We start from the raw sequence: 20293 nt of genomic DNA, 5'->3' as shown, positions 1-20293 counted from the left end.
GTTACAAACAAATCTCCAACATGTCTCGGCAAGACGCCGGGGTAACGAAGCTTCAGATGTTTAGAAACGTTGAAAACTAAAGGCAATAAATTAGACCTAATTTTAAATGAATACTTTTGCGTGGATTAGAAACTACAATGTGCACTGTACTGGATGTACTAACAACTAAGACAACATAAGAATGCATGACAACATTGGAACGTGAGCTGGATTAGACCTTCGTGAGACAGGTTAGTTTTACCCTACTGATGATGTGTTGTTGCAATAGTAATCTGCTATGCAGTTTACCTACATACTGAAAGAATACTTGGACCTTTCCTGCTGCTAACCTTTGATTAGGCTTCGGGTTAATACAAACTCGCTGATTCTACTTTGACTTTCATATTCTTAGAGGTAAACAAACAGCGGCATGTATTTGAAATCAGGCTCCAGTCAGGGTTTGCTCTCTCACCTCATGGCTCGAAAACCCACGTTTGGTTCACGCTGCAGGGAAAAGGAACCCAATTCATATTTTTTGCTGACATTGACTCATATCAGACCTGTTTTGTGGCTGTGTTAAAGCTCACATTCCAATTTTCTTCACACCAGACCCAGGCCTCCTTCATATGTGGTACCGATTCGGATATTTTTCTGCATGCGACTGCCATGATGTGGCGGAAAAGCGCCAGAGAAAACGGCTCCGCCAAAATGTTAAAAGCTCTCGTTTTTTCTCATTCTTCTTCTTCCTTCAGTCATTATTTCTAGATTTTGTCGGCTCATGCTTCACAACCACTTGAAAATGGATCTAGATGCTGACCTGTGTTGCCAGATATGGCGGTATCCCCCAATTGGGGAGCCAAACTCTTACCTTTTAGCTTTTTTAATTTCATGCATTTGTTTGTTTGTGGCGTGTTCTTTATTACACTCTAATAGTTTTACAGTTGTAACATGATTTCTACACAGGCTGAGATTTGGGCTGGTTTTTATTGAGGTGTGTGAGTTTTACGTTGTTTGTGCTGGAAACAGCGCGTGACATCTGGCAACCTTGGTGCTAACCGGCGTGGCGTCCATTTTTACTTCTGTCTTGTGCGTTCAGAGTTCTGGAAACCATCGGGTCTGATCACGTTCAAATGGCAGTTTGAAATGTAATGTGAATGATCACCTAAAAAATCAGATCCCAGCAAGAAATCTGACCTGCAATGTGAGCGTAGCCTTGGTCACGGTCTCTCTGTTGGCTTTCTTTTGATTTTCTTGTTTCCTGCCAAAATTCAAACATACTTGTTAGACCATATTGGTTGTTGATGACCTCAACAGGATGAACTCTAGCTTTCCTCCAGGGTTCCAGACGAGATCAAAATGGGCAGGGTGGTCAGAACGGTGGAGAGTGGGATCTTAGATCTGGTGTTGTAACTTCCCTCCTGTGGTCTGCTCTGCTAGAGCACTCTGCAGCAGCTCCTCGCCCAGTTCCTGCTGGTCTTGGAGTCCCTGGCGGAGTTCTGGGACGTCCTGGACGAGATTGACAGCAAGACCTGGATCCTGGAGCCAGAAAAACCCAGCAGGTCCGACACCATGAGGCGGATCGCCATCGGTATGCGTCAAACACCAGCACGGTTTGTCTCTCTCCAGTATACGCTGCATGAGTGCTCACCAGGACTCTCCTCCATGTTCAGGAAACAATGTGTCCATCAAAGTGGAGCTGGATCCCAGACACCCAAAGATGCTGCCGGAGTGCTGCCTGCTGGGAGCCGAGCATGGTGGGTAGGACCCCAGAGACGTGGCAACACTTCAAAGTCAGTTCCCAGGCGGTGCACCGGCACAAGAAGCGTATCTGCACTATTACACCCGCGAAACTGACACAGTGTATTAGAGCGTGGGAAATCCTCTCCTCGCCATAATGCAGCTATCGGCGCCCTGCGAGCGGCGGGACCAGCTCTAAGCTACTTTGGGGGGGATTTGCAGGTGATGCGGACAGGTGACGGTCGTCAAGGGAAGAGCCGGCTGACAGCGTCTGGTCACACAGTGATTATCCCAGCTAAATAAGTGACAGCTTGCATCATGCGACGCCCCTGCCATTAGAGCTGCCTTCATCTTCTGCCCCTCAGAGGTCCGCTGTCAGGCGGCTTTCACAACGTTAGAAGTAAAAGATCAACTTCAGAGGGCCAAACCAAATTAATTCTTGATAAAAACCTTTTTATTTTTAAACACAATTTTTATGAGGTACTGTGGCACTGCGACAGTTTTTCTGTGGATATCAGGATTACATTTTTCTAAGTTTTGAGTTCAGTAAATAAATAAACAAATCAATAAATAATAATATTTCATCCACAGTGAAACAGTGGCTCTGCTGGCCAAGATGCTCGACACAACCAATAGTTGTAATAAAGTAATAAGAACCCAAAAGGTTTTCTTTTGGATGTGATGAAGCCAATAATAACAGTAAACGTCATGTGATTCAGGATTTCCCAGTGACACCCTGAGAGCCGGCCAAGGGCCACATATGGCCATATGTGGATTCCACCGTACAGCACTTCTTACTGCATCCTTGAAACTAATTACAAAAGACTTGGGAAAACACATACGGCTTTTTGAAAAACAACAGTTACATGAGACATTTTTAGAAGTAAATAGTTTTTAAAAAACTCTGTGTTCCTCCCAGTTGCAGTTTGTGTTCATTCAAATCACCTGCCTTGAATCACCATTATTAGAATGAGCAAGAGCTGTTTGACTGGAACGATCCCTAAAAGAACTTTGGTAAGATTCTTTTTCTGAAAGTTTCTTAAAATAAGCCTCCTGAATAGTTTGAAAATGTAAAGTGATGCTTCATGAGATTACAAAACACTATTGTGGAATGTGTAAGTGAAAGAAAAGCCTCCAAGCACTTCCTGCTGAAGCTCTTAAACACCGTGTGTTTGGTGTCTGAGGGGTGAATGAAATTTAAAGATCTTCTGGATGATTCTGCAGGTAGAATCTGTAACGGTGGAGGCACTTCTCTAAACATCAGCCGTACATACAAAGAATATTTGAAAACTAATGTTTCTTTTGAATATATTCAAATTTGAGTTGGTATGATTAGACTGAAGCAGTCTTAAATCACTTGACACCTTTAGTCACACTCAGTCACTCCTTCATTAACTCGCCAGTAATGTCAGTAATTCAAGGTCAAGGCCCCGTTTCCATGACGTTTCAAGTCAAAACGCATCTCTTTGAAGTTTTTCTTCTCAAAAAGTTTCACATATGCACGTTTTAAAGAATGATCACAATGGAGAAATGCTGATAATTATGCAGTTTTCATTTCTGTCCACTAGTGAGTGCTATTGGGTGTTTTTCCTACTCGCATGCGCACAGAGAACGATACGCTATAAACGTTAACACTGGGAGTTCACAGACATTCTAGTGCCATCTGTTGTTCTCTGTGTGCAATGTGTGTGTGTGGTTTCATTACAAAAACAACCTATAGTGCCAACTTGTGGCCTGTCATGCTCGCTACATCGTTGACAGCGTTTTTCCCATTTCCCACGTAGACAGACATCATTTTCTAAATCTTGCCGTGTGAACACCAAACCTGTCTGAGAAGAAAAGGCAAAGACAACACGTTTCCACTTAGAACATTGTGATGTGAGCGGGACCTAGCGGCTCCACTGACGGTGCAATTTTCAGCCGTCTGATGCGAAAAATTTAATCGTGGGAGAATCGTTGGGAAAATCCGTGGTCGCGGCTCAAATGGGCCGGGCTTTGTACAGTTCTGGGACGGTCGGGGTGTCAGATGTCTGTGGAGTCACAGCGGGGGGCTTAAACAAACCAAAAGAAACCCAGTATGACATGAAGTAGTTATCTGTACAACACTGGGTACACGCTCAGACCCACGCTGATCAACGAATACTCAACGGTCTTTAACACGCTGAGAATTTCTCCAAACATAAGAATACCACAAGGGCGAGAGTTCTGCCCATGTTTAGCGCCTGTATTTTTCCCTGAATGGACTCCGAACGCTTATGACATTTTATTCTTGCAGAATCAAATGGAGTCGGTGCAGGTTCAGCTCCTACAGTCTGCAAAATCCATGATTTAAATTCACCTTGTTCAGTCGTGGACGGTGTGAAGGCTTTTTCAGGGAACCACAGTGGTGACTCGTCCACTGGAGGATTCAAACCTGCAAACTCCTCTAGAACACCACTGCCCCCGAAGTCCCTGCTTCTGTGTGGTGACAGCAGTCCTTCCTGGTTTCACACAATAACACACACTAAGGACGAGTCCCGCCAATAAACCCCAATCTGAGCCGGGAGCCCTCCTCCCTCTGATCGTCTGCTTGTGTCGACTGTTGTCGCTTCGTTCTACCACGTTTTCGCCCCCGCCCGGGCTCCGGCTTTCCATTTTATTCCCCGTCAATTGTCGGCCAAGGTCGTGCGACACCTAGCCTGTTGCCTAGCAATGCAACTCAAAAGATATTAAACACGCGTGCACACTTCTCCTGCCAAGACGGAGGCGCGGGGGGGGGGGGGGGGGGGCAGGTGGCAACGACCCTCAAATACAGGGGGTCGCGCAGAAATATTGCTTTTTGCATGTAGGAATAACAAATAGTGAGAGTGATGAGTGCTGCACGGAGACAAAGCTCCCCTGTGGAAAGCGGGAAGCTTCCAGTGTTCATATCTGTCCTCAAATAAGAGGCGTGTGGCTCTGAAGGTGGGCTCATTTTCCGAAGAGCTTCTATCCAATGAAACCTGTGGGAACGGCCTTCAGACACAATGTAAGGTGGCCGTTATTAGTGCTTCAATTTGCATCCTGCAGCTAATATTTCCACTTGTTTTTGCAGCGGTGACTCCTCTGAGGAATAAGCTCAACGCCAACATGCACTCGTGGTAAGATTCTGTCTCTTTCAGTCTTTGGTTGTGCAATCGCCACGTTCACGTAAACATGCACATGAATGGAGCCTCAGCGTTGTTGCATTGATTTGTTTGGAAATAAATCTCCAAAAAAGAGGAGGAGAGGGTGGCTCAGACCGCGAAGACAACCTGGAGGCTCACGTTGCAACTGAGGTAGAAGTAAGTCCTGTTAGCATCTAGTAGCATTGACAAGTCCTCAGTGTTGTGTTGTTTCCACCACTCTTGAGGAATTTGTTTAAAAAACTCCTTTTTGCTTGGTGACTTGGCCGAACTGGAGCCTCTGACACCCGTCCTCCAACCCCACAGCGGGAGTCGTCTTCTTCCTGGAACTGCTTTATTTTGTGTTTTGTTTTAGCGGTCGATCTTTAAGCGAGGAGAAATCTTTGTAGGTTTGAAGAGATTCTTAGCTGTGGGTGTACTTCCTGACCTCTGGGACATTTCTCCTCCCGCCCGTCCACCAGTGTCAATAGTGTCAGTGACACAAAACTGCCCCCTCATGTTCAGAAGAAGCACAAGAAGTTAAAGTTCCCCCCAGGCTAAAAGCTCTTCCTGCTGGCTTGACGCGGGCCTCGGCAGACGAGCCCCTCCTCTCCTGCAGCTAATCATCCCCCGGTGTGTGTGCAGACTCATTTGCATGCAGTTAATTAGTGTGTGAGGAAGCTGTCTGTGGTCTGCTGACAGGAACCCGGACGCCAGCGTCCTGCTCAACCTCCGGGATGTTCTGGAGATCCCGTTCCCATCACCTGCCACCCACGACAAGTCGGTACGTCATCCCACACGTTAGCAGTGTGTGAAACTTCCAGTGAGGGTCGTTTCTCTCTGTTTCCAAATTTTCCTCCTCCTCCTCCTCCTACCATTGTTTTGTTTTTCTAAAAGGTGTGCACAAATTCCTCTTTAATTGGGTTGTTTACAGATCCGATCATTAGAATAACAAAGATGGCAGGTTTCTCTGCGACTATCAAACCACTTTATTCATAAAAAAATTTATCTCACTTTGTTTTGCCTTTTCGAAGGAAAAAAAGAATAAAAATCCCCTCCAGTTCCTTCCCCTCCCCTCTCCACGGATGGGTTGAAAGGGCGTTGTGTTTATCCGCTGTCGCCGCGGTGATTAATGCCGCCGCTTCATTAACATTCAGAGGAGTGCAGAAAAGTTGAGTTGACCAGATGTTGATTTTTTTTTTACCTGCCATCCTCTCGCTTAATGGATCGCTTCAGAAAAAACACACAAGCAGGAGCTCCTCATTATGACACACACACAGTTTGGTGCTTACTGTGTGTGTGTGTGTGTGTGTGTGTGTGTGTGTGTGTGTGTGTGTGTGTGTGTGTGTGTGTGTGTGTGTGTGTGTGTGTGTGTGTGTGTGTGTGTGTGTGTGTGTGTGTGTGTGTGTGTGTGTGTGTGTGTGTGTGTGCGCGTGTAGAGTTTCAACATGGAGTGTGGGATCTGTTACTCGTACCGTCTGGAAGCAGCCATCCCCGATCAGGTGTGTAACGACCCTCGATGTGGACAACCCTTCCACCAGGCCTGTCTCTACGAGGTACACACACACACACACACACACACACACACACTCACTCCTGAAAAATAACACCTAAGACAAAAATATATTTACAGTATTTTATTAAACTACAGTACAAATAATTTATTTCTTCAGGAATAAACTCAATTATCCTGTGTTTAAGTGTGTGTGTGTGTGTGTGTGTGTGTGTGTGTGTGTGTGTGTGTGTGTGTGTACTCAGTGTGAGTCCAGTTGCAGACTGTAAAACGTAGATTTAATAATAATGTCTTTATTGTGATAAAGTTAACAATAAACTGCTGCTGTTCTTCAGGAGAACATTTCATTTCAGGTATGTGAAGATGTGAACCTTGTAGAGCTCAAAACCTGGTCCAGAAATCCTCCTGTTTCCTTCCCCTCACGTCACTGGTGGGTTAGAGGATTGAAGTCAGAGCATCACAATAACACTGCAGGCCTGAACATCAGAATCACATCCAACAAATGGACTGTAAAACACTTATTCCCATCAAAGACATGATGAGACAGTACTTCAACATGTTTCCACTCTGAAGAGCAACGTTTGTGTTCAATGATGAGGGGTTTTGTGTTGCATTCACCTTGCAGTGGTTGGACGAAGCTCTGAGCCACCAAGTCGAACATGTTACAGTAAATTAATATGAATTAACAACAAAATACATAACGGGTCAAAAGACCTGTGAAGTTAGAGCAGAGGAACGACTTTCTAATAAAGCCTGCAGGTAAAAGACGTGAGGAGCCAGCCGAGGAAGTCCTCGTCACACTAACAGACATTAAAGAGCGAAACAGACGTTGTGGACGATCTCGAACTAAAGGTGTTGATGAAAGCCTGGTGTCTCCAGTGTGTTTAAAGCAGCTGCTCGCTGTCTGAAGGGAACAACTCAGACGGTGCAGGACGAGAGCTTTGGTCTGGTTCCGGTGATTTAAGGCTTGAGAGGAAACATGGAGCCCATGAGCTCCGTTCAGTTCACGTTCACACAGAAAGCAAAGGCTGTTGCAAAGTTCCAGATTCAGTTCCAAGGTAACGTCTTGATGAAGCCGTTTCTGATGTCCTCGTCTCCACAGTGGCTGCGTGCGCTCCCCTCCAGCAGGCAGAGCTTCAGCATTGTTTTTGGAGAGTGTCCTTACTGCAGCAAGGTACGTATCGAGGCCGAGGCCTTCTGCCGCCGCTCTGCCGATATTCAGCGCTCTTAATTAGCGCCGCATTCAGCCGAGCCGCTCCTCGTCTCATAAAGGCACGAGCCTGCGTATCCTCGCCACCCATTCACAGTCAAAAGGCGCTTAAAAAAAAAAAAAAGAAATCCTCGGTCAGAAACCAGAGCCCACTTCACGTTCTCTCTCTTCACTGAGAATCCAGCGATCCTTCACACAGCGGAATAAAGCCTCTCCTCCTCTCTGCAGCCCATCACTGTGAAAATGGTCCACACATCATGAAGAGGAGCTGGTGGAAGTTTCACCTGCTCACAGGAGTCTGAGCGGGCTGCGTGACGCTCCGAGAGCAGCAACCAGCAAGAAGAAGACGACCACGGAGACGAACCAGGGCACGGTGGTGGACGCTGGTCTCTGGGCTTCACCTGATCGTCTCTGGAGGAGGTAGAGATCCTCCTCGTACAATCTCCGGCTGGACTCCGTCTCCTCGCTGTAGAATGGTGGCGGCCGTCGCCACGCCTCGGGCTGCGGCGGCCTGCTGCTCCTCCTCTGTTAAAAAGGCTGCTTTGAGTCTTGTGGTTTCTCTGACTTGTAATAAAACATTTGCTGCAGAACTTCAGAGACACGCTCAGGTTGAACACAGTGATGGAGAAGCAGCCGTCACACAGGAGGCGCCAAGCGTTTCACCTCACACCTGTTTGGATGCACCTCCAGGGTTTACCGGAGGGCCGCGCAGGTAGCATGCAGCAATGGGTTTAGGTCGGCCTTCGTCCTCCTCTTCCTCCTCGTCTTCACAAGTGTAGACAGGGTGGCTTCTGCTCCACCACGCTCTCCTCACACCACCTTCTTCTCTCTGGCAGCAAACACAAAACACGTCTCATCACCAAACGGTCCTGAATCATGAATCCTGCAGAAAACTGCTGACTCAACAGTTCTCAGGGCCGTGGTTTCCAACCTTTTTCTTGATTTACCTAAATTTCTACCTATGCAATCCTAGACAACCCCGCCCCCGCCCCCGCCACACCCTGTGCAGTTACACACAAAAAAAGTTTCAACCTCATAACACTATATATGAAATACAGTTCCTTAGTTATATTCTGTGACGATGACTTCCTTCGCTCTGAGGAGGAACTCTTTGGGTTCACACTCCGTCTCGAGGTGTTCGGTGGACTGCTGTCACGTCCGCTTCACAGTTTCCAACTTTGTGAGTTTTTCACCAATAAAGATAAGTTCAGCTCTAATTTGGTCCAATTCTTCACCAAAGCCATATTCTGTGTATCTCTGTTAGTACACTGAAATTTGTTTTTCCTTTTTGATGGATTCATCTTTCTCTTGAGCCTGATTGCACTCGACGACTGTAACGGTGATTGAATCAGGTAAACTGGAGCCTTATTGAAGTGGCTCCTATGTGGACTCAGGGATGTGAACACAAAGTGTACCTGTGGTGACTGAGGCCTAGCGAGGGGGGGTCCTCTGAGGTACTGAGTGGGGACTTGTTTGGGCTTGGCTCCTTGCTGGACCCCCTCTGGAGGAACAGCCTGGGCTCTGTTGGCTCCTTGGTGGACCCTCTCTGGATGAACAGCCTGGGCTCTGTTGGCTCTTTGGTGGACCCTCTCTGGAGGAACAGCCTGGGCTCTGTTGGCTCTTTGGTGGACCCTCTCTGGAGGAACAGCCTGGGCTCTGTTGGCTCCTTGGTGGACCCCCTCTGGAGGAACAGCCTGGGCTCTGTTGGCTCCTCTGGCTCCTCCTGCTTTCTGTTGACAGATTTCTGCTTAAAGAGGACATATGCAAAATTCATTTTGGAATGGTTTTACAGCAGTAATATACGTCCCCATACCTGGAATGACACTCCAGAAGTGAAGAAAGCCTGTCATTTTTCTCTGACTTGTTTAATGTTTTCTAAAGTGTGCGTTCCAACAAGTAATCAGAAAGCAAACCCTATGTAGCGTCACCAGGGTTTTTTAGTCAACCCCAATCCAGGTAGACCCTCCCTTTGACCCGCCCACAACCAGGCAGCTCGGCGTGCGCTCCGTTTTTTCCCCCTCGCTACCGCTGCAGGTAAACAAACATGGCGAAGATACGAGCAAAACACACCAGATGCACCGTTACTGTGTCAACGAGCAGAGGAGTCGATTTTTACTGCCTTCATCTGAGCCTGTGAGGACCCAGTGGATTCATTTGATTTTTAATAGGAATGTACTAACAAGACTTCCTGGTTTTGTACGTCGCTCCCGAGAGTTTTCATAACATCGGCCACTACAATGCTGGACTGGCAGCAAAACTTCTAATAAAGATCTGTACCAACTATCTGTAACTCTACTGCAAATGTAGGAACTGTAAGTAAAATATTCTGATTTATATGCTTTTATATTACTTTTCGAAGCACCAGGCTGGTTAGTTTTGGTTTATTTGTTTATTGTGAGGTATTGTTCATGTCTGCAAAGTTGTGCTGATAGAGACTGCAGGTCGAATGGAGGCTTTGCAGAGTCTGAGGTGTGTGTGTGTGTGTGTGTGTGTGTGTGTGTGTGTGTGTGTGTGCGTGCGTGCGTGCGTGCGTGCGTGCGTGCGTGCGTGCGTGCGTGCGTGCGTGCGTGCGTGCGTGCGTGCGTGCGTGCGTGCGTGCGTGCGTGGGCTTGATAATTGTGAGGTGATCTTTATTATTCATTTCTATGATTCAATGGTGGCCCAGGATATTCTCCTACTCCTATATTCGCTACTTATTATGATCATTAGTAGAGGATACTTAAATTATCTGATCTCAGTGTGGCATGCACATAGTTAGATAAGTGCATATTCACTCAGGCTGATCCGAGTCATTTATTTGCTGTTAAAACAGCACATTTCTTTGTAAAGAAAATATTCAGTGCAGCTAATTAACATATTCAGACACAATATGTTTTATTAACCTTCTGAAATGTCCTGCTGCAGCAGCAGTCAGAACTTCTTCAGGAGCTTCTCCTTCTGGCTGAGATCGTGGTTCATATTGGTTTGGTTGAACTGTGTTTCTCCGTAACTTAGCAACATACAGAACGTAAACAATAGCGTGTTGCATAAGGAGAGGAAGTACTTCCTCCTCTGTGGGGCGGAGCCAGTCCAGCTCCCTGAAACCAGCAGATTCTGAATGAGGCTCGCGTGATAGAATATTCAACTGGCTGAAAATCAAGGACAAGCTGGATTTGGGGCATAAAAGTTTGACTATAATGTTTTTGGACCAATAGGAACCATGTGGAAGTGTTGAAAAGTTGCATAATATGACTCCTTTAATGGTTTCATTCAAAGATGCACAGATACTTCTTTTTTTTTTAAATGACAAATACAAGTAGGAGTACTACCCTTTAATGACTTCTTGATGTCGAGTACAAATATTTATTAGGAATACTAAATGTCATATAAGTAGTCCATGCAGTGTTGGCCAGATACTGTTATCAGTATCGGTGCATCCCTATGCTTAATTTTTTCAGTTTCATCTTTTACAATTCTTCATTAAATCTTCCAACTATCATACAAATGGATGTTTTCTCTCTATCCACTTCTTCCAAAACAAAAAAAGACTTTCCCCCTCTTCCAAACTAAAACCAGCCTTGAAATGATCATATATTTATCCAACACTAGTGAGTAACGATTCAGTGAATGTGCCCATTGGGTGGCCTTTATCGCGGCTGACATTTACTCTGAACACTAAACCGCCGGTAAATGGCCACTTCTGTTTAACTAGGGATCAAACTGGCCGGCACTTTAGCATGGAAATGAAATGACACAAGGAGAGGAGAGGAAATCAGGAGCATAATTGGAGACACCCTGTGCTGCGTAAAGTGTGTGCCATCAACTCCTTCAAACTGGGCCATTGAGAGGGCGCTCGCTGGGCCCCGCGGGTCAAGAAGTGATTCTGCTGAATTGGAGAATCATGGTCCTCGTTCAGCGAGAGACCCTGACACCTCCGGTCGGTGGGGCGGGAGATTAACCCTTCCCTCTCTGCACTGAGGTCAAGAGACTTGGTGGAGAGCAGTGGCCAACAGTGTTGAACTGAAAGAATCATCATCTGTGATCCAACTGCCAGCAAAGAGAGGATGTTTCACTTTACAGCTGCAGCGCAGAGGAAGTCTAAACTCTTTCAGTCGTCCTTTGATCTGAGCTGCATCTGAGTCACAGCTGAGGACGGAAACATTGGGTTTAACCTCGTGAAACCACACAGCCATTAAACATTCACACTGGAAAAAGAAAAGTGAACTCTGAGGCCGGGATTCTAGTAGCAGCTACCAGTTTGAAGGAAACCTTGGAACAGAGAACATCTGCTCATGAAAGTCCCGTCTGAAAACCAGTGAAGAGACTTTGTGTCCAGACCAGGATAAAGAACATCCTGACACTCGGCAACGCTGCTGAGTAGTGGTGCACCAATACCGCCTCTTTAAAGGACAAGTACTAACCTTTAAATACTTGCAGATGCCAAGTACCAATAGGAGTATTTAAATGCCATAAAGCCTAATTAATACGCAAATATTATGCAAAGGCTGTGTTTTGCCACAAACCACCTCCACACAGCCTCTGCGTCGACGCTACACACCAGCAGCCTTGGAGGCTCCAGTGTAATACTGCTTCTACAGATGTAGATCGATGGACGGAGCTCGCTGTGTGCTGCCATACGCTCCAGCTCACCGTTACTGAGTGTATCAGTCACATTTAACCACATCACTGGTGTGTGAGCCCTGTTTTGGAAAGAGTCACTTTGTTGTGATTTCCCCCTCATTGCATTCAATTTAAATATTAGCATATATTAATGTAGTGTGAAGAATATTTTAAAGCACACATAAAATCGTCATACTAGTGTCATTGCATGCATCAAAGTGTTGATTTCAGGCTGGGGCAAAGTATCGTGATATGGCTGAATAATATTGAGATATTGATAAAATGCCATATCGCCCCATCTGTCTTACTTATATTAACTGTAATAATTTAAAGATTCTCCAAACCGCTGGCATCACTCGTCCTCTCTTGTCTACCCGCTGCTGACATTGTGGAGGGATTTCGTCACATCACATTTGCCAGGTTGTATCGGGGATCATTCATGAGTATGAGTAATCTGTTCAGTATTGGACCCAATACTGGTACCGGTATCAGTGCATCCTCACTGCTGAAGCGATGTTTTGTGGCCTGATCAAAGTAGTGTTGAAGTGTTTAGGAAGATCACCCAAGCACAAAAACACACTAGATACCAATATCAGAACTTCATCCACTGAACCTGAGGCCCCACATGTATCAGGATAACATGGGCTGATCCGCCAGGACATCTAGTCTGAACATGGAAGTAAATCTACTACAAAATTGCTTCAAACAAAGAAAAATCCTCTTTTGGCAGTGGTCCAGTCAGAGTATAGACCTGAATCCAACAATTGAGCTCAGAAAGCTGAACTGGTTATGTAAGGAAGAGGAGATGAAAGTTTATCAAAATGTGCAGAAGGTTTGACTATTCTGGTGACTCAAATGCAGATCATTGACAACCAAATGAAGATCAGACATTTCAGATGGTTCATGATTCATTTCAGACATTCTCTTGTATCTACATACTAGTGTTGATGTTGGGCCTTAAGATTCCATTAAACTCCTCCAAGCATTTTCTCCTACAGAGGAGAAACACCAGGAACAATGAACAGGCAAAAAAAACAGCAGGGAGGAAGCAACGACCCCAACCCCCCAGGTAGGCAACCAATAGAGGTGGTCGAACCCGACCCGGACACCACAGGGGTCCGAGATTCAAACTTGGTGAAACTTTTTTCCAACCAACTGTTCCTCGCTTCTCAATCCGACCACCGAGAGGGACGCACGTCCCTGCCACCTCGGGACAGAAGAGAAAGCACAAAAGTGGAAGGATGGGACCAAACCCAGTTCAGCCCGCTGGATGAGCAGGACACAGTTTGGACTACTTCTCTTTTCCCTTTTAGGGAGGATTCTGGAGACCCGAGCCGGCGTGTTATCTTATCAGATAAGCTCACACACACACACACACACACACACACACACACACACACACACACACACACACACACACACACACACTCTTTGTACATAGTGTTTGCTGTTTAATAGATTAGATTCCCGTGTTAGATGTCGTTTGATATTTAAGTGTGTTGATTTATGAGATGATTTCAGAATTATTTATGAATTAATACATTTTGTTAATAAACGCCTGTTAGCTGAATTGAACGATTCGTGGTGATTATTGTGTATTTATTGTTGACAATTCATTGGTTTGTAACAGTCTGTGCTCGGATCTTACACCTTCTATTCTATTCAAGATTGTTATATTTTACACAGAAATATTAACTAACTTAAATAAACCTTTTACAAACGAGACTGTCATTTTGGTATTAGCTATTTCCAGTTTATCTGGTGGTGCCCCAATTTATTATTGATGCATAAATAACAAATTTATGCAAAATACATTTTTCATTAATAAATTATTTTTGATAATTTATTAACTTTAAGTAATTACTCAATTACTTAAGTTGTTAATGAGTAAATTACTGTTTACTCCCATTAAAATTGTATTTGTTCATAAATTACTTCCAGTAATTTATTACTTTCAGTAATCTATTACTTACAGTAATTTAATGCTAATAACCAACCATAAATCCCAACACTAGGAAAGAGCAGAATTACAGATGACTTTCAGTCCTTTGCTTTGCTTGACGAAAGGAAGTTTGGATCGTCACTGAATGTCTCCAACATTGTGAGGGCTACATCAATGATCCAGAACATTTACAAGTCTGAACTATTGAACGGACAAGCACAACATGCTGCAGTTTTACTGCTTTTGAGTGTTTTCTTGATCATCCCAGCACTCACAAAAATCACTGTATGTTGCTATGGAGACGACATGACGGGGCTTTCCTTGAATTTTAAAACAAATCAAAGCAACAATCAAAATGATGGTCTTGCCTAAAATTAACTACATCTTCTCAATGATCCCAGCAAAACCACCAAAAACCTGGTTTAACACTCTTGATTCTCATGTCTCAAAATTCTTATGGAAAAACAAACCATCACGTATAAGTTTAAAAACACTACAGAACACCAAGGACTAAGGTGGCTTAGAACTCCCAAATTTTTATAATTATTATCTGGCCAATAAACTACTTTATGTTGTAAAATGGATCAATCAGAAACCCTTAGATGAAGGCTGGCTAGACGTTGAAAAAACATTCTGTGAAGATCTCCAAGTCAGAGATCTTCCCTTCTTCAGTCCTGTCATCAAAAAGCACAGCTGCTATAAAAGCATCAATATAAACACATCGCTGACAGCTTGGTGGGAATTTCTTAAAATTAATGGATCTTCACTCATTCCCTGCAAACTCACACCCATCTGGAACAATCCCGACATCCTGCAAAGAAAGAAACCAATAAACTTCCCAAGATGGCAAAATAAAGGAATAAGACACTTAGAACAACTTATCTCCAATAACTCTTTTATTCCATTTAATGAGCTAATAGAAACATATGGTATCAGTTTGTATTATTGACTTAAGCTGAAGATATTCCAGATAGTTGTTTTGACTAAGTTCAAACTAGAACAGATTAACCTGAATTTACCTCAGACAGTGACAAATCTCCTGAAGATCTCAGCACCTAAACCTCTTTCTAAAATTATCTCAATCCTGTCAGGTTCAAATATCTCAATATCCCTTCCCACCTTCAAATGGGAAGAAGATCTCAACATCAACAGAGACCCAACGTTTTGGTCAGAAATCTGTACAAATACATTCAAAATGAGCAAAAAACCCCAATATACAGCTCATACAATACAAGGTCCTTCACAGAGTTCATTACACAGGACAAAGGATGTTCAAGATGGGTCTCACTCCCACTAACATATGTTCAAACTGCACAGGTGATCTCCCCGATACCTATTTACACGCACTTTGGCTGTGTACGCCAGTCCAAACGTTCTGGCAAAAGATTTGTGAAGATTTATCGTTATGCCTGGGCCACCCTATTCCAGTCACACCTTCACTTTGCTTGTTAGGAGATCTCACAGAAATTAAAAGAGAAAAAAATTAGTCCTGCATGCTCCTGGTTTCCCTAAGCGTCGCAAAAAAGGCGATCCTCATGAACTGGAAATCCAAAAGTAATCTGAATATAAAGTAATTTAAAAACTTACTTCTAGACCACATCACATTGGAGAGAATGTCTGCTTGTAGGAAAAATCATTTGACACAATTTGAGTCCACATGGTCCCCAATAATTAAATACACCATGTAGCCCTGTGGGGGGGTGGTGGCTCCACCCCGGGGCTCTGGGGACCGTCAGTGGTTGGGGCGTCGTGGCTTTGGTGGTTGGTGGCTCTGTGGGCTCGGGGGGGTCCTAGCGTCTATGCTGGGGGGCTGCGGCCTGGCCTGGGGAGTCCTGGGCGGGGGTGTGGGGGGGGGGCTCGGCTCTGGGCCGGGGGTGCGCCCGCTGGGGTGGGGTGGGGGGACTGGGCGTCGGGCCCCGGCTGGGCTGTTGGCTGGGGGGGGTTGGGGGCGGGGCGTCCGGGCCCTGGGGGTGCGGGGCCTCCCCCTTTCCGGTGGGGGTGCCCGCTGCGGCGCTGGGGGTGGGTCCTCCCTCTGGCCCCCTCCCCCGGTGGGGCGGATTGGCCCCTGCTGCCGCGCTCCGGGTCTGCCTCGTTCCCGGATTGGGGGGAGCGGGGGACGGGGGGGCTCCGGGTTCTGGATGGACGGTTGACTGAGAGTGACCTCCAGGGCCTGATATATGGGTGTGTGTGTGTGTGTGTGTGTGTGTGTGTGTGTGTGTGTGTGTGTGTGTGTGTGTGTGTGTTGGGTTGTGGGGCTGTGTGTGTGTGGGTGTGGGCGAATGAGGGGGGGGGTGCCCTGGCCACTGGCCTCCGGCTGGGCTCGCACTGGGCCCTGCGGGTCTCAGACTCTGCTGTCTGGCCATTGGGTGGGGTGGGGGCTCCCTGCTCGGGTCCCCTTACAGCGCCTTGTTGGGGGGGGGGGGGGGGTGGCTCCCCGGGTCCTAGGCCGGCCGCTCGGGGGTGGGGTGGGCCAAGGTCCTAGCGACGGGGGGACCCCCTCCCTCAGAACCCTCCCTACCTTACCTCACCTTATAATACTCCACAATAGGGAACAGTGGGGCGGTGCCTAGGTGGGGGGTCCGGGCTACTTAACTGCGGTCTGGGTCCTCCCCCGACTTTGCATCACCCACAATTTTAACCACACTTAGTCACGCAGGGTCTTGAGGGGGTAAGCCGCTTTCAGGGTTCTGCCGCTTGTCAGCGGTAGAACGCCCGGGCCCCGCTACCCCCCAATTTTAAACCGCACCATAGACACACACATTGCATCCACCTCTTCAAAACACAAAGACACACCCTTACATACATCCAACACACATATAGGGCAGGGGAAGGGCGGGAGACGTGGCTCCCCCCAGCACCTCCCGCTGGGGTCCCGCCCCGGCCCGGGGTGAGTGCGGCTGGAATGCGGGGGGCGCGCTCCCTCGGGCGTGGCGCTCGTGGGGGGGCTGGGGTGCGGTGCTCCTTCTCCATTTGCTGTTGGATTGGTGGAGGTTGGGATACCGCGGTGGCCGGGTGGGGGCCCGGCCGGCGGCCTGGGGGGCGAGTCATCACCTTGGGTGAGTGTGTGAGCGTCTGAGTCTGTGTCTGCGTCTGCGTCCCTGTCTATGTCGGGGGTGGGTGTCAGTGGGGGGTGGGTCGGGGGTTGGGTTTTTCAATCAAGATCAGGGGGGAGAATCATGGGGCGGGTGGGATATGAGGCTCCTGGGGGTGTAGAGTTGACTGTCCTCCGACCGGGGCCGGCGCGGGCCTTCGCTTTCCTGGGCCTGGGGGCGGGGCTGGTCCGGGGCGCGGCGGCTGGGGCCGTCTCTGGGTTGGGTGGGCTCTCGGCCCGGGGGCCCTGCTCCGGCCTTTTCTCGGCTTGGGTCGGGGCCTGGGGCCCTGTGCCCTTTATCCTTCTCTTGTGGGCCCCTCTTGCCTGGGGGGGATTCTTCTCTGCATTCTCCGTCGGGTGCTTTTTGGGCGGGGGCGTGGCTCTCTGGGGTGGTTCGCTGGGGTCTCCCCGGGCCTGGGGGGCTGCCGTCTGCCGGGGTGGCGGTGTCCGGGCCCGATGGCCTCGGACGCCGGGGTGTCGCCACGGGTCCCTCCACAACAGTTCCGGTCACACCCAGTGGACAAGCCACACACACACACACACACACACACACACACACACACACACACACACACACACACACACACACACACACACACACACACACACACACACACACACACACACACACACACACACACACACACACACACACACACACACACACACACACACACACACACACACACACACACACACACACACTTCCACTCCTCACGAAAGGTGCTTCTGAAGTTGCTTGTTCTCTGTCATCATTTGCTCAAACTTTAAAAATCTTGTTGCCTCTTTGTTAATTCTTGTTCCTGCTTCACGTTACTGTCTAGATAGAGCTGCTCAGGCTGGTTAATCTAAGAAATCATCTGACTGCCAAGATAGGGCTGCTTAGGCTGGTTAATCTAAGAAATCATTTTACTGTCTAGATAGAGCTGCTCAGGCTGGTTAATCTAAGAAATCATCTGACTGCCAAGATAGGGCTGCTTAGGCTGGTTAATCTAAGAAATCATTTTACTGTCTAGATAGAGCTGCTCAGGCTGGTTAATCTAAGAAATCATCTGACTGCCAAGATAGGGCTGCTCAGGCTGGTTAATCTAAGAAATCATTTTACTGTCTAGATAGAGCTGCTCAGGCTGGTTAATCTAAGAAATCATTTTACTGTCTAGATAGAGCAGCTCAGGCTGGTTTAATCCAAAAACAGTTGGAAAGTATTTGGATCAGTGTGATAACTCCAAATAATATATGTAGCACAACAAGGATATTGTATGTTATCCCCTTCCGCCCTCCCCCCTCAACTTTCTTCTCTCTCTTCTCTTCTCTCTCTCTTTGTGCGTTCCCCCCCCCCGGTCGTGTACGGCAGCCATGCCAACTTCTGACGGAGAAGGCAACAGGAGGAGACTCCAGGTCTCTCCCTGTTGCAAGACCAAAAACTGCTCTGACTCCGAAGGCTCTCAATCACATCATATTGTTGGCCCAAGCTGCCGAACAGGACAAGGGAAAAGAAAAAAGAAAAAAAAAAAGTTGAATAACAACAAACTGAGTGAATGGACTTTTATCAGTCTGCAGACTAAGCCCCGTTTCCACTGCACAAAAAGTGCAGGAATGGAGTGGTATGGTCCGGTGCGGTTCAGGTTTCCACTGCAAGAATTTGGGATTTTGCAGAAATAACCGCACCAAAGGTTGGCGCTTTTCCGTCGCCCTTCCGTCGGGGTACTCAGGACAACTGAACGGGTCTGATTTTGATGAGCCGTTTGCTGATTGGTCAGTGATTTACTACACTGCCTCAATATTTTAAAATGTTTGCTGTCTGAATTCTCTCTTGTTAACATATTCAGCTTCGCATTGGTTGCTTTTTTGTTTTGTTTTTTGCTGCGCAACTTTCATGTTGGTCCCTAAAGAGCAGACGCGAGGCAGGACGGAGACCGGGACTCTGGAGCAGACGTTACAGCCATAACCGATGCACTTCCGAGTCCGCTCGTCATGTCACATTGCGTCGCCGGCCGGTGCTCCATTGCGTGGGCCGCCGTTTGTCCGCACACACTGGCTAGCCCTGGAGCTCCGGTTCTACGATGCTAGAATTCCGGAACCTGCCGGTGTGTGTGACGTGATGCGACGCGCCGATCGGACTCGGACCGCATCCACAGACGGTGCGCCGGGACCTTTATAGATGCTCCGAGCCCTGAGGTCTGTCCTCGCATCGCGTCTGGGATATCTGCCTCAACGCGGAAGTTGCGGCGTGTCACATCCAGCGGTGCGCCGACCAGCGTCTCCCAACCCCCATGTCCTCACCTTGTCCCTGCTGGCAGCCTTTATGGCAGATGCTTCCCCTGAAGCTCCGTGAGGCATTGAGAAGTCCAGTCTCCTACTGACGACACCTCCCAGCAGCTCTATGAGATACTTGTAGTCGGGCTTCTCTTGGTAATCCAGTGTTTTAATGTAAAGCAGGAACCGAGCCACCTCATCTGAAAACAGAACACAGAGAGATAATCCACTAAACAATCTGGAACAACTGACAGTCCGACAACACAAATGGTGTCAGATCAGAAATCCAAACTTCCTCAAGCTCATCTGCGGCAATTTAGCAGTTATCTTTACCAAGCAAAACATATAATCTCTAAAGTGGTGGGGAACTGGAGATCTAGAAAAAAGCAGGAGGCTTTGTCCACTAAAATGTAGAAAAGCACAATATATCCCTTGGACAGGGGTCGGCACCGGCGGCTCTTTTGTCCCTCGGTCACAACGTACAGTACGTGGCGGGGCGGTAAGGCAAAACGTACCCAGACCCACCACAGAGAGTACGGTTAAGATGTAGGTGGGTTGTGAACAACGTGTAACGAAGCAGGTATGTAACGTAACAATAGTCACAGCCCTCTTGGAACCAACGTGGAAGTTGTGGCTGCCTGAGTAAAGCTGTGAAACTTTGTTCTCTGTAACACAGCTGAAACTTTCTTATCTAAACAGCAGTGTCCAGCTCCCTGAATCTCCTGTTCTGGAGAGGAGCGTTGGCAAAGCACCGGAAGACAGCAGACATGTAGAGGAACGATGCTGACGAAGGTCCTTCACTTCATCATCTCACTGCCACAGACAGTGGAAATTATTCACTTCA

At 47.3% G+C, this 20293-nt stretch overlaps 2 protein-coding genes across 3 annotated transcripts in view; one reads left to right on the top strand and one right to left on the bottom strand.

Annotated features, from left to right (window-relative positions):
• fancl (FA complementation group L) overlaps nucleotides 1–8776 on the top strand; it is a 41287-nt gene extending 32511 nt beyond the window's left edge. For both annotated transcript variants that reach the window (XM_080482336.1, XM_080482335.1), the window contains 7 exons: nucleotides 1417–1567; nucleotides 1650–1733; nucleotides 4790–4835; nucleotides 5541–5622; nucleotides 6278–6394; nucleotides 7454–7525; nucleotides 7790–8776. In XM_080482336.1, the coding sequence (XP_080338462.1) occupies nucleotides 1417–1567; nucleotides 1650–1733; nucleotides 4790–4835; nucleotides 5541–5622; nucleotides 6278–6394; nucleotides 7454–7525; nucleotides 7790–7822 (585 nt within the window). In that variant the 3' untranslated portion in view covers nucleotides 7823–8776. The remainder of the gene's footprint in view (nucleotides 1–1416; nucleotides 1568–1649; nucleotides 1734–4789; nucleotides 4836–5540; nucleotides 5623–6277; nucleotides 6395–7453; nucleotides 7526–7789) is intronic.
• The window catches only part of LOC308121242 (serine/threonine-protein kinase VRK1-like), a gene marked incomplete at its 3' end in the record, with an annotated part of 35881 nt that continues 23437 nt past the window's right edge, over nucleotides 7850–20293 (bottom strand). The window contains exons 11-14 of the mRNA XM_080482385.1: nucleotides 19477–19649; nucleotides 8977–9291; nucleotides 8232–8390; nucleotides 7850–8086 (exon numbers count right to left, since the gene is read on the bottom strand). Coding sequence (XP_080338511.1) covers nucleotides 7850–8086; nucleotides 8232–8390; nucleotides 8977–9291; nucleotides 19477–19649 — 884 coding nt within the window. The remainder of the gene's footprint in view (nucleotides 8087–8231; nucleotides 8391–8976; nucleotides 9292–19476; nucleotides 19650–20293) is intronic.

Source organism: Lipophrys pholis, assembly GCF_963383615.2.
Source record: "Lipophrys pholis genome assembly, chromosome: 15".
Classification (NCBI taxonomy): Eukaryota; Metazoa; Chordata; class Actinopteri; order Blenniiformes; family Blenniidae; genus Lipophrys; species Lipophrys pholis.
Note: the sequence above shows the minus strand (reverse complement) of the source record. Positions and strands in the feature narration are given on the sequence as shown.